The sequence below is a fragment of the Lathyrus oleraceus genome, chromosome 7 (assembly GCF_024323335.1).
Source record: "Lathyrus oleraceus cultivar Zhongwan6 chromosome 7, CAAS_Psat_ZW6_1.0, whole genome shotgun sequence".
Classification (NCBI taxonomy): Eukaryota; Viridiplantae; Streptophyta; class Magnoliopsida; order Fabales; family Fabaceae; genus Lathyrus; species Lathyrus oleraceus.
In genome coordinates, this window is record NC_066585.1 from 287288960 (window position 1) to 287303137 (window position 14178).

At 33.5% G+C, this 14178-nt stretch overlaps 1 protein-coding gene across 2 annotated transcripts; it reads right to left on the reverse strand.

The window, feature by feature from the left end:
- Nucleotides 1-8161: 8161 nt before the first annotated feature.
- LOC127105102 (transcription factor bHLH63) lies at nucleotides 8162-10886 on the reverse strand. 2 transcript variants are annotated; one of them, XM_051042269.1, is made up of 7 exons: nucleotides 10393-10883; nucleotides 10071-10301; nucleotides 9824-9958; nucleotides 9617-9688; nucleotides 8819-9031; nucleotides 8624-8726; nucleotides 8162-8341 (listed from the first exon to the last, which is right to left on the reverse strand). In XM_051042269.1, the coding sequence occupies exons 1-7, from the start codon at nucleotides 10651-10653 to the stop codon at nucleotides 8304-8306; spliced, it is 1053 nt and encodes a 350-aa protein (XP_050898226.1). In that variant the 5' UTR covers nucleotides 10654-10883; the 3' UTR covers nucleotides 8162-8303. The 2 variants fall into 2 exon arrangements, with proteins under 2 accessions (XP_050898226.1, XP_050898225.1); XM_051042268.1 differs by lacking the exon at nucleotides 8162-8341 and having other exon boundaries at nucleotides 8357-8726; nucleotides 10393-10886.
- Nucleotides 10887-14178: the final 3292 nt, after the last annotated feature.

Genomic DNA, 14178 nt, shown 5'->3' on the forward strand with positions numbered 1-14178 from the left:
ATAACAACGATTTTGTATTATAAAAGTAAAGCAAACTATTATAATTAACAGTTCTTTTGACACTGTCCCACCAGGTGTGCCAATTTGTTTACCAGTAATTTCTAACAAACAACCGCTAGTCCTCCAATATTATAAATCTTGGTAACTTACAGGATCGACTAGATTGATCCTAGGACATGTGTCTCAAGAACTATTGTTATGGTGATTTGATTCATGATTAAGTTTGTTTCTGGTTTATGAATGGTAAAAGGTGTTTCGACAATAATCCTAAACGAAATTTATGACTTTATAGACAAAGAGCAAATGGCAGTAATTCTTGTAAAAAGGGTTTTTTAAGATAACAAAAGTAATCGGCGAAAGTGAAAATAAATAACTTGAAGTGAAAGGCTTTAAGTTTGAAAAAGGTATTGGAAATGAATGTTTGGCGAAATGTAAATGTAAAGGGAAAAGTAATGATGAAATACTGAAAATAAGGGCAATTCGACAGAAGAAAAGACAGTAAATGGTTTTAGTTTAAATAACTTGCATAAATTAAATAACATGAAACGTAATCATGGTGTTCTTCATACATACATTTTCAACAAAGACTCGTTTCTCTCGCTCCGGTACTTTGAGTATTTTAGTGAATTTTGTATATCAGTTTGAACACACGAAATCTAAAAACTAAGACTCCTATTTATAACAATTCGACCCTAACGGTCTCTACGCAGATGACTGCCACGTTCTACATTTTCAAGCGTTGCGTGTCTCAGATGCTTCCACGCGTTGGCCTAACGAAACCGCTTCGTTTGAATTTCAAATCTTTCCCGCTTGAAGCTTTAAATCTGTCAAACGCCTACGTCGAAGAGAACTTGTGGAGACCCAAAAATCTTCTAAGTCTCAAGCTTCGACAAGAAAGGTCCTTTCTTCCAAGAAAAGGATTTAATAAATGGCTTCGACACAACCATTTTTATTTGAACCTAAATCGATTTTCAACATATTGATTCTTGCATTAATTTTGAACCTAATTTTGAACCTAAGTCGATGATCATTTATTTGGCCTTTTAATCAAATTGATTTGATTTTGGATGCTAGATTTGAAATAAAATACTCTTAATCAATTAGCACTTTATGTTTAATTGATTAAGAGGTGATTTTTTTCCAACTTCTTTAGTTCATTTGGTCCTAGAATTCCTTCGGGCTTTAAGTTTTTTTATGGCACCTCTTATTTTTAAGCATCATATCCCCTTTTGCTAATAACATTATTTTTTAATCAAAAGGTTAGTAGAAAAATAAATATAATGACTAAGTAATAATTTAGCACTTATTAGAAGAATAATTGAAGTTTTCCAAATTTATTCTCTACCAAGTGATTTACATTAAACCAGAAGAAAATTTGAGAAAAGATCTTTTCCCCTTAGTTAAAATTGGAATTGTTCCGTTGCAGAACCAAAAATGGAAAGGGATGCGGAAACTACGACGGAGGGAAGATTCCAAAGCACTACGACGATGTGACACCATGAATCAAAGGTCGTGATCATGATGCTTCTTGAACCATATATATCGGCCTTAATGCGGCGCTGTTAATCGATGTTTGCTATCTCCGATACGGTGGATCTAGGAGCGTAACTGCATGGTTAGCACTCCAATGTCCAATTCAGTTTAGGGTTCAAGATAATGGTATTGAAAGTGGAGATTATAGATTGTGTACTTGAAAATCCTTCACCAAGTTATTTATACCTTGGGTCTGACATGGCAGATTGGATAATGGACCTCGTGTTATTGGGCCTTTGGCTGACGTAGAGTAGTGGGTCCCGAGTCTTTCGGTGGAACAAAACAAATGCCCATAAGACTCGTCGGGCATGTTTGATACTGAAGGAGTATTCCACTAGTCGTGGCCGACCTTTGAGGATGTTTCTCTAGGCGTTGGCTGGCATGTTCCTCTTTGTTTTTGCCAAAGCGTGATGGGGATGTGAGCATTAAATGCAATCCCATTATTAAAATATTTCACCATTTTTCTTTAACGTGTGGCCTGAAAAGGTATGGGGTGATGTGATGCAACTTTCCGTGTACTCGAGTACATTTGAGTATGGTTGTCTTCCCTAGATGAATTCTGATAGTAGATTTACCATTGTTTCCTGCTTTCAATCCAATTTGTTTGATTATCTTTGTCTATATAAAGATGGAGAGAGATCGTGGAGGAACTTTTTATCCATCTTGTAGATTGATTTCCCCTTGTCTCTTTGAGTCCTTCTCTCTTATTTGAGAGCATTTTACTTCTAGAGTAATTTCCGTTGCATGTTCATAACTTAAAGCATTAAAGCTTTGACATTTCGGACCTCTTCCTTACCTTAATGCTTTCACCTTCATACTTTAAGGTACCTTCTCTTCACCTATTCTTTTACTCAAGTATTTATCGCATTTTTATTATGATGAATGGTAATCCTATTACCGTTGAGATTGACTCGGAGGGTAGTGTTTCTTCTTCTTCAAAAACAGGAATGGATTCTGAATTACATTCCTTCCCCTACTCCAATGGGGATTTTGGATCATAAGTCATCCTTTTAAGTGATATTCTTATATGGAAAGGTCTTCTGGAGAATCTCTTCCAGATGGCATTCTTTCTAGGGGTTCTTCATAGACTTTCTTTTCGACGATGTCTGATAGGATGAAAACCTTGTCGAGAGACCTATGCCTCCTCTTGTCTTGACTGGGGGAAAATAGAGGCTTCTCGTTAAAGGAGAGAATGTTCTGGTCACTTTATCAAAACATATTAAGAAGTAACTAGTCATGACCCAAGTGATGCTGAAATTTATCGTCATATGGAGTGCAATGGGCAATTTGATGTCATGGGATTGTGTCAGTCCCGATAACCATCATAGAGCCTCCATATTAACCCATTGGGTTTTTTTATTAATAGAGTCGGCCAATGCCAGTAGATACCATTGGGTGACCGTCGAAATAGTTGAGACTCCTTCTACATTAGATATATTGAAGTTGTGACTGAAGTCGACATCTTAGTTGGTAATCACCCAGATTGGGAGATTCTACCAGTAGGTCCGAATGATAGGGTATACAACTATTTTAAGGGTTGTTTGATTCCTCTATACAAGTGTCTCTTCACCAGGTTGGGGATACATTTGCGTTTCTTTTATTTTTAGGTGGTCATGATAGACTATTTGAAGGTTTCCCCACTCGCAACCTAATCCTGGAGCTAAGGCTTTCATGAAGGTGTTCCATCTTTGCACCGAGTACAAGTCACTTTACCCAAGAAAGGAAATTCACTCTTTTAATAGAATTAGTACAAAGTGTATTAGATGAATAATGTCATTGTTTAATGCCCCTATTCTTAATTCTACCCTCAATGTATTTCTATTTTGGTCTCCCCCTAAATATGATAACCCACTCTCACTTTCTCTCCAACCCTAACCCTAGTGATTAACAAGAATAATCATAATGATCAATGTTGAATTTACAATACAACTAAGCAAACCATCTACTATGCCTTATGATATGAATGAAATAACATCGTGGTGTAAAATGGTATTCTTACAATATGCATTTACAGAGAAAAGACATCTATGGGAAGTTTAAAAGACATCCTTTGTCTAGACATTTCCTGTAAAGAAACATTTAAATTAAAGTTAATTATATTTGTTATATTTAAACTTGAAAACTGAACACCGTATATAAGATTACTGGACGATTCAATGATATCATGTATTTAACAAATGAAAAATTTCAAAAAAAGAGGATAACTTGTCACAGAAAAATGGGTATCAACCTACTCATACATGTAATGTTTGCTTAACCAAAATTGGCCTTGCATAATTCACTAATGCCAATAGGGTTGAGTAAGAAATTGGCAGCCATGGAAATATTGTCATTTTTAAAAATGTGTGGTTGGGGCTAACTCAATCCTAGAAGTATCAGAATCAGACTGCTTGAAAGTTTTGTGCTTCAAAATCTCCCCAGTAGAGATGTTTGTTCTGCAAACCAAATAAAATAACCATCAACAGTCTATATAGTATTATAAAAGTAAGTAAATGTATTATTATTACATTAGAAAAAGCAGTGAAGTCTTCATACCTAACAAAATTGTTGTCCTTTAAGTATTTTTAAAGTAATCTACCCCTGCTTTTAACAAGAGTCTCAACAAAATTCGATTGCACAAAGTAAAGGTATTATGCTAAAGGTATTCAACATAACAATTATTCAAACAGTAGATGTCTGTGCATACCTGAAGATTTTCGTGAAGATTAGTGACCCCTTTGCCTCACTTAAACAATCAAAAAACACATTCAAATGAAATGTCGAAGGCCACAAATAATAATAATTATAAGACTCAACAAATTCAGAATTTACATCAAACAAACTCTGAAACACCTTTTTAGAAAATGTGTAGAACGATATGCAGCTAATCCGGATGTTAATCTCCAAAGGAAGTGCAAACAAATTGAAGGTAAAAACACCATACACCGAATCAGAATGCTGAAACTTTTGGTCTAATGTCTTTATAGGTAGAATATATCGCGCAACCGACATCCTGTTTCAACAGGTTATCACTATAATAATAATCGAAACCAACACTTTTGTTTTTCTTGGTGGACTTTTCAGTTCTGGGTGAACTAACAACTCTTACTCTTTCTTCTGATTTACTTTCAATAAAAGCTAAATTGATTGAGCTTCAAAGGAGAATGTCGAAAACAAAATCCAAAATAGTAGATCAAGTGATTTAATCACTACAAGAAAAATGGGCTTCAACCACGTGATATTGTGGGACCCAACCTGATGTTTGGTGGAAGAGATAATTTAAAAAGTAGTTTTGCTCTCTTAGGATATTAATTTGAAACTATTTAAGATTTGAGAATGAAAGGAGAAGAAGGAATGAAAGGAAAGAACAAGTGAATTCTAAGGTTTAAGGATTTATTTTGTTTAATTTTGTTTTAATTTCTTTTATTAAATAAAATAAAAATGAGGGAAACAAAAATTATAGGGGAGAAATTTTTCTCACGGGTTAATGATATTAGTGTCGGCCAAGATAGACACTATTATTTTAGTTGAAATAAAAAATATTTAAGTTTGAGAAAAGAATTTAAACCTTAGTATTATAAAATAATATAAAAAAAGATCTATTTTGAGTTAGGAGAAAGACCTTAGTATTGGCTACGGCATGTGCTAATATTATTAAATTTAAATGAAAAAATAAAAGTAGCATCGGTTAAGCTGTGTTTACCTGATTAAATAAAATTAATTTTAAAATGATAAAATCATTTGTATCGGTGAAACCGTGTCAATATGAGAAAATATAAAGATTCAAAGAAAAGAAATATAATTAGCGTTGGTTAAGCCATGTCTAGTTTATCCGATAAAAAACTTAAAACATGAAAAGAACAAAAGCTTTTAGCGTGGATTTAGAGATTGAAGATTGTAGGTAAAATGTGGTTTTTTAGGATGTTGTTTTTTAGCGCTCGATTATTAGAGATTATGTAACGGAAAACCTTTTGTTAAGATATGTATAACTTAGATTTGATGGAGGAGTTAGAATAAGTAAATCTTGTGTTATTGGACCTTTTGACTGCGCGGAGCATTGGGTTCCTAAGCCTTTGGCCAACACCAAATAAAACCCTTCTTTACAATGATATTAGACTAGTAAGTATTACCTCTTTAATCACTATTATTAACATTACATAAAAACATAATTTAATACCAACTTTAATTCTCTAATATCATTAATATGAATGATTATCCCCATTTTATAAAAAATCACAATAAATTAGTTCATTTAACTCAAAAACTTAATTCATTCTAACTAACTAGCAAGATACTCGTGCGTTCACACGAATAAATTTATTTAATATGGTGTAAAATATATTTAGATATACGTGTAAATTTGAAATAAAAAAAGAATTTGAAGAAAAAAATGTTTACATTTAAAAATAAAGAATTCATTTCTCAATTAAATATAATTGTTGATTAAAATAAAATAGATATTGTCTTGATAGTGACCCATGAAATAGAAAGTTAGTGGTGTGTATCATTATTGAATGATATTCAATTTGATAAGATATAAAATATTTTTAGATACACATGTGAATTTATAATGTATTATTTAATTGTAAAATGAATAATGAATATATAATCTGAATTGTATTAAATAATCATATAAAAAAGAGACTCGTGAGATGAAAAAAGAAAAATAATTCACATTTGAAAATAATTTTTTTCCATCTAAAATAAAGTTAGATATTATCGTAATAGTGACTCGTGAAATGAAAAGTTAGTTGTGTCACTGTTATTGAATGATATCCGATTTAATACAGGATAAGATGTATTTATATACACATGCCAATTTCAAATGAGTTACTTAATTATAAAACAAATAATAATCATAATAATTATAAAATAATTATGTTTTTATTTTAGATAAGTTTTGTGTTTTAAAAATTCAACAATTTTTTGTGTTCTTCTTTGTTAAATTAAAAAGAGATTTAAATTTTGTTATTTATACTTAAAAAATAAAATAGGAAAAAGAAAATGAAGAGAGAGAAAATTAAAATGAAAGTGAGAAATTGTGAGAAAAATAAATGTGTGGAAAATTTGAAATTTAAATTAAGAGAAGAAATGTAAGAGTGAGAAAGTTAAAAGTAAAAAGTGAGAAAAGGAATGAGGTAGAAAAATGAGATAGTTTCAATTTTTTTAGCATTTGTTAATTACAAATATACTCTTGTGTTAGTGCAGTTTTAAAAAAATAATAATATATTAGAAAGTTTGATGATAATTTAATTTAATAGATAGAAGTTGAATGATTGATTCGACAACAAGATTACATTGTGTAATGATTAGCAACCTTATTCGAATCTTTAGTATCATTATTCAAAGCTCGAAAGTGATCATCATTCCAACAAAACAACAAATACAACTCCTTATCATTCAAAATTCATAAATCTTAAGAGTACTAAAAATCATAAAGAGTAAAGAAAAAAATACTTGATAATAGAATAACAGTCTATTTTCAAGATTTTTGGAACCTATCACGAACACACCACAATTACAACCTTTCTCACCACAAATCAAATATTTGAATCAAGAAGGTCAATCTATACATATAAAAAAATGAAACATAAATAAATTGAAAATAAAAACTAAATATTATGAATAAAGTGAAAACTCACAAGAGGTGTTCATGGAAAAAATATAGCGGTACAATGGATAAGAAACGAACACTTCGAATGTGAAGCAAGGAGAATGGAAGGAAGAAAACAGAACGAGACAAGAGAGGGAAAGGTATAGCGAGAACAAAGAAAGAAAAAAGAAGAATCGAGAATGGAGAAGATAAGAAGCGAACACTTCGAATATAAAGTAAGGAGAATGGAAGGATGAAAATATAACGAGATAAGAGAAGGAAAGGGATAACGAGAACAAAGAAAAGAAAAAAAAGAATCGACAATGGAGAAGAAAAAATAAATAACACAAAAGAGAACGGAAAAGAGAAAGAACTCGCTTAAAACTAAAAATAAATAAATAAAAAAGATTAAATTATTATTAACGGAAAATATAAAAGACAATGACATGCAATTTTCCTAAACTATAACAGATGATTATAAAAATAAACCAAAACGTTATAATTTTTTAAAAAAACTTTGTAAGAGCTTTACATATATTTAAATGATGAATAAATTCAAAACCGTCAGTCTTTTCTTTAGTTAACAATAACATGTTATAGTCGGTCTTTTCTTTAGTTAACAATAACATGTTATAAATTGTTTTCAAAATAAAGAGCCTTACAAATATTTAAATGATACTAGTACTAAATTAATTCAAATAACTTAACAATATTGCATCATTGCATAAAAAAAGTTAATAAAATTGCACTTCAATATCAGATATTGGCTTTAATTTGTGAAAGCCATATTCTTTTTCAAATGTCTCTTTTCTCTTCTTCGATTTTCTTAAAAGGGACAAATAAATAAGAAAATTTAATTCTTAGAATAATTTCTTTTTTATCAACTTGCTGTCAAGTTCTCTTCTTGCTTATGATGATTAACACATTTAGTCTTTTAATTAAATGAATATTCCTCTAGGATCTTTATCTAATGTAATGTAATAAACAATAACTACATTGTAACCTTTTCATTTCAAGTGGCTACATTGTAACTTGAATGTAGATAAAAAAAGTGAGTGAAACAAAGTAGTAAAATGATCTTATTTATTAATAGAGAACAGTATACAACAAAAATATGTTATGTACTTTAAAAGAAGAAAATGTTGAGAAGAAGCATCTTGAATGAGCTCATTCAACAAATAATAAGAGAAGATCTTGTTTACATCTCCATCTTCAAATTGCTAGCTTCAACCATGCCTGCAGTCATAAAACAAAACATTAGGAATTGCTCTCGCATTGGTCGCAATCAAGGTTCGCAACGTATTGTTACCGCAACAACCGTAGTTTAAAACAATCGGCAGATAAAAAGAAAAGTGAGTAAAGAATCTTCATTTTGATGAAAAAGGACTTATCAATATCTGTGGGGCTCTCAGGTCTCTATCATCTACGAAAATTCAATTTGTCTTGAATCTAATTTCTACTTCTATGATAGCTGCTTAAGGAAAAAAGTGATTTGACAAGTCATAAATTGGTAGATACCTGTGAATGGCTGAGAAGGAAAGCACATTGATCTTCCTTGATCAAAATCCATACTGTGAAGGTTTTGAAAATCACCTTCCCAAGATGAAGAGGGTAAGATATGCTGCAGTAGACATAAATTAAGATTTATTAAAGAAGAGTAATAATCATTAACGAACATGAACAATGTTTTAGATACAAGGAGGGGTAACATACGGTGAAACATGACGAGTCAAAGATTTCGGGTAAAGATGAAGCTGCGGGGATATTAATGTTCCTCCGAAGCCCGATTTCCGGAGGGATTATCCCCATATTGTTTATTAATCCACCACAACTCGAAACTAGTTGTTGTGATGAATTGAATTGAAGATATGTAGGGTTAGTCATGTCTGATTGCATCCCTATGGTCGGAAAATTTTGAGGAAAAACCTGTAATGATCAAATTATATAAGAACATGTTAGTATGAAAGATAAAAGAAAAGGATGAAATCAAGGTTTTAAATATTGCGGTCACAATCACATTTAGGGATATTACGGATAACCACGGTCAAATACGATTATACAATACAATACAACCTTAATCCGCTGTGACAAACACACTTAGTGATATTACGGGTAACCGCAGTGAAATACGACCGATACAATACAACCTTAATCCGCAGTCAAATCACAATTAGGGATATTATGGATAACCGCAGTCAAATACGACCGACACAATACAACCTTAATCCGCAGTCAAATCACAGTTAGGGATATTACGGGTAACCGCGGTCAAATACGACCGATAGAATACAACGTTAATCCGCAGTCAAATCACAGATAAGGATATTACGGGTAACCACGGTCAAATACGACCGATAGACAACAACGTTAATCCGCGGTCACAATTATATTTAGTGATACTACGGATAACCGCGGTCAAATACGAATGATATTATACAACCTTAATCCGGGGTCGCAGACCTGGCACAAAATATTAAGATATTGCATCTAGATCACTTGTATTGCTCTTACCTCTTTGGTAAACAATTCATCAATGTTGAAGTCAAGTCTTGGATTTACAGCTGCTAATTTCATCGACAAGAACTGCATTTAGTGATAATGGACTTTAATTGTTTGATCTTAAAATGGAAAGCTAATAAACTAAAACTTAAGCAAACACTATCATGCAACCTAAAGAATTTCCAATAGCAAGAAATTGAGCAGGACAAAAACTCTAACCTCAACTTGTCTTTGAAGAGATTGAACATAGTTAATGATTTCATCAAGCATTCCAGCTTTTCCTGCAATTTTGTTGCATCCCGGCACTAAATCTTGTAAATACTTCATCCTCTCGCTTATTTTTTCCCTTCTAACCTGCCAAAAATCGAACACATCATCGGCATTGAAACTCGAAGAAACTAAACAGAAAAAAAAACATGCTGAACAACCAACCAAATAAATGTCTAATTGATTTCGTTGTACTTACTCTTTCTGCTAAACTATGACTATCAGTGGCTTGACCACGACGCGCTCGAACATGAATGTAATCAAGCTTTTCCTTAGAATTAGTATCACCAGAATTTTCTCTGTTGTTTTTTGTTCCATTGTTAGCCTTTGTATTCTTGTGTCCCTTTGAAATTTGGTCACTGGTTTTGGATTCCTCTTCATCTGCACTCACTTTGATCCTCTTGTCACACTCCGGAACAATAACATCAACCTAATAAACAAAACCAACAAACCTTAAAACCAACCAACCAAACAAATAAACAGTACCTTAACAAACAAATTCTTCAAAATCAATCTCACACCTTAGAATTGTTACTATTATTATTGTTAATTTCAGCTTTTCTTTTTTTAACGGTATCTTTTCCGAAACTCGGGTCGGGTTTGATAGAGTTGGCAACTACTTCTCCAAGAGCGGAATCACAAGCAACCATCATAAATTGTTGAGAAGAAGAAAATTGTTGAAAGTTGATTCTTGCTTTTTGTCTTTGTAACACTGTCATGTCGGAAATGGTTGTTTCTTCTCCTCCTGCTAGATTACCCGAAGTGTTGAGACAGTGTAACATGTTGTAGTTGTTGTTTTTGTTATTGTTAATAGGAATAGGTACTTTACTGTTCTGGGTGTGTACTATTTTCTGTTGCCTGCTAAATTGCGCAGTGGTGGGCAATGTTGATAACGTGCGCTAGGCTCGCACAGGGAAGAAAGGAGTGATGTGAGAGAAGAGGCTGTTGAAGAACATATATATAATAATAATTAATTAATGGCAAATAATAATATGAAATTATTTTAATTAAAAAGGTTTGTTGTAAATAAATAGAGTTTAGAAAAGAAAAGAAAAAATAAGGGTGGAGGAGAATGGCGGAATGTGAGAAGGAGTGGGCGGAGGTATTAGTGAGTGTGGGACAGAGAGCCAACCGATATATCCATAACCAAAGCCGTGGGCTATGGGTCCTACTGATATGACTGCCACGTGGGAGTGTTCCATAGCACTAAAATCACACTCTTTTAAATTATTTTATAATAGGGATTACCTTCGTTTAGTTGACATTTTAAAATATAAGTATTTATTAAATTAACAAGTTTTCAACTCCGTATATACACTCATCTGAACATTATTACAAAAATAAAATTGATTTTTTTATATGTATGTATTTGGCTGTTAATATATCTTGTTCATATATGAATTAGATTCAGTAAGGTTAAATATATCAAAAATAAATAAATTCAAATTTACTTATAATAATGATAAAAAAATATATAAATTAAAATTTATAAGAATTTTTATTATAATAATGATCAGAAGATATGTTCTATTCCTTTTTTAAATATCTCAATGACGAACTCCGTTATTACAATTGTCACACTTGCCTTCAACAATACAAACTACTATTCTTTGTCAAGAATGATACTCGTAATTATGAGATTGAAGAATAAATTAGGATTTTTCGACATAACCGTAATTTGTCCTAAAGATTTCAATCGTTTATCAACCATTTAGAATAAATGTGTTACGTCACATAATCAGAAATGATGATGATTGTGAAAATTATGTCAGAACGAAGCTTTCAATGTTCTTTACGGATGTAGTATCGTAGATCGAAGGTTGCGATCACATTGCTTCTTGAACCAGAGGTATCAGTGTCAATACGATGCTGATGACTGATGTTGTTATCTATAATACGGTGGATCTAACGGGGGTATCTGCATGATTAACACTCAAACGACCAAGTCAATTAGGATTCAAAATAGGTGATAGTGAAAGTGAAGATTAGAGATTGTGAGTGTGTATCTTAGAACTTTTTACGAAGATATTTATACCTTGGGTTTGATAGAGTAGGCTAAGTAATGGGCTTCGTGCCATTGAGCCTTTGACCGATGAGGACTGGTGAAACTCGGGTCTTGGTTGGCACAGACTGGTAGGTTTCAAATCTTTAGTCGACACAAAACAATTTCCCTAAAAACCCGTCGGGCATGTTTGATTTTGAGGGAGTCTTTCAGTAGTAGTGGCCGACCTCAAAGGAGTTTATCCAAGCGCCGACTGACATACGCCACTTTGGTTTTCCCAAAGCATGATGCGAATGTGAATATTGAATGCAATCCCATCATTGAAGCATTTCACCGTTTTTCTGTGATGCGTTACCTGAAAAGGTAAGAGTTGATGTGACACAGTTTTTTGTGTATTTGAGTACTCTTGAGTCTGGTTGTCTTCCCTAGATAAAAGTTAATCGTTGATTTGTCCTCATTTCTTGCTTTCAATCCGATCTGTTTGATTGCCTTTGCGTATATAAGGATGGGAAAAGATCACGAAGAAGCTTTTTTAGTTCTTCCACAGATTGAGTTTCCCTCGTATCTTCGAGTTTTTCCTTCTTGTTTGAGAGCACTTACTTCCCAAAGTAACCACCGTCGCACGTTCATAAATTTGAAGTGCCAACGCTTTAATTTTTCAGCTTCCTTTCTTGTTTCAGAGCCTTTTCCCTTCTATTTCAAGGTACCTTCTTCTTAGCCTTTACTCAATTTTTTATCACATTTTCATTATGATAAGTGGTAACTCTATTATCATCGAGAGTGACACGGAGGATAGTGATTCTTCATCTTCGAGAGGGGGAATGAAGTCTGAGTCGCATTCCTTTCCTTCAGTCAGTGGGGGTTCCGAATCAGGAATCATCGTATTGAGTGATGGTTTGAATATGGAGGATTTGTCTGGAGAATCTCTGTCAGACGATACCCTATCCACGAATGCTTTAGAATCTTGATTCCCTGTGGACTCTAGTGGAGGTGGAAACATTATTGAGAGAATGACACCTCCTTTTGTTCTGACCAAGGCAAAAATAGAGGATGCTCTTCAAAGGAGAGAATGTGCCACTCACTTTGGTCAAACATATCGGTAGTTGATTGGTCATGATCCTAGTGAAGCAGAGATTGCTTTTCACTTAGAGTGTGAAGGGTGACATGACATCGTGTCTTGGGTCAATCCTAGTGATCATCATAAAGCATATGTGTTTGCCGGTAAGGGAATCAATTAATAGAGTCAGCCAATGCAAGTAGGTATCATTAGGTGGCCACTGAAATAGTTGGTACTCCTTTTGTCCTAAACACCACCGAAGTCGTAATTCAGGCCAACATCATAATAGATGATACATCAGACTGGACGATTCTTCCAGTAGGCCCGAATGAGATGGTGTGTAGCTCTTTTGAGGGTTGCTCGGTTCCCCTGTATGAGTGTCTCTTTACTAGGTTAGGGATGTGTCTACCCGTCTCTGATTTTAAGGTGGATGTGATGAACCATCTAAAAGTTTCCCCATCGTAACTTTATCATGGAGCCTGGGCTTTCATGTTGGTGTTCTAGCTTTGTGTCGGGTATAAGTCATGTGAGCTTTCCTTGGGGATTTTATTTGAAGTCTTCTGTGGGGCTCATACTTAATTGGATGATGCTCGAATAAAGGATTGATCTCTCTTTGTCCCCAAGTACCTTGATTCAGTCCGTTCGCTTCTATCTGGGGCGCTTCGTATTGGTGAGACGTGTAACTCTCGAGGCACACATGGCCTTTAACTCATCTTCGGATCCGATGGGAAATTCCCGCTCTTGTAGAAGCGGTTTACAAAAATATTTCTCCAAGGCTCATTTCTACCGGCTAGTCCCTTTTTATCATTCCTGGCCAACCTCTTTGTCTTCTAAGGAAGTAAAAATGAAGGAAGATTGGCAAGCCTGGTACCAAGCGATCAGATATGTAGAAGGGTTTGGTCCTAGTGAAATGTTTTCTTTTCAATGGAAGAAGAGTCGTATATATAATTATGATATCCTTAGTGCTTTTGAACATTTTGAGATACAAAAGCTCTTTGGTGGGGATGGGGGACTAAGCGCTTTTTTTAACCAATCAATTTGTTCTTTTACAGATAACATGAATCAGTTGAGTCAACTGCAGAAAGCTTTGGAGCTTGAAAATAACCATGATCTGACTATTAGGTTGTCTATCCTGGAATTGGTGGCACCTGTCATTGCTTCTGTTTCTGCCCCAAATGTTTGAGTTTATATTATTGTGACAGCTTTGGAGACGGTCCTGGATCCAAACTCTGAATTGGGCCAGTCAAA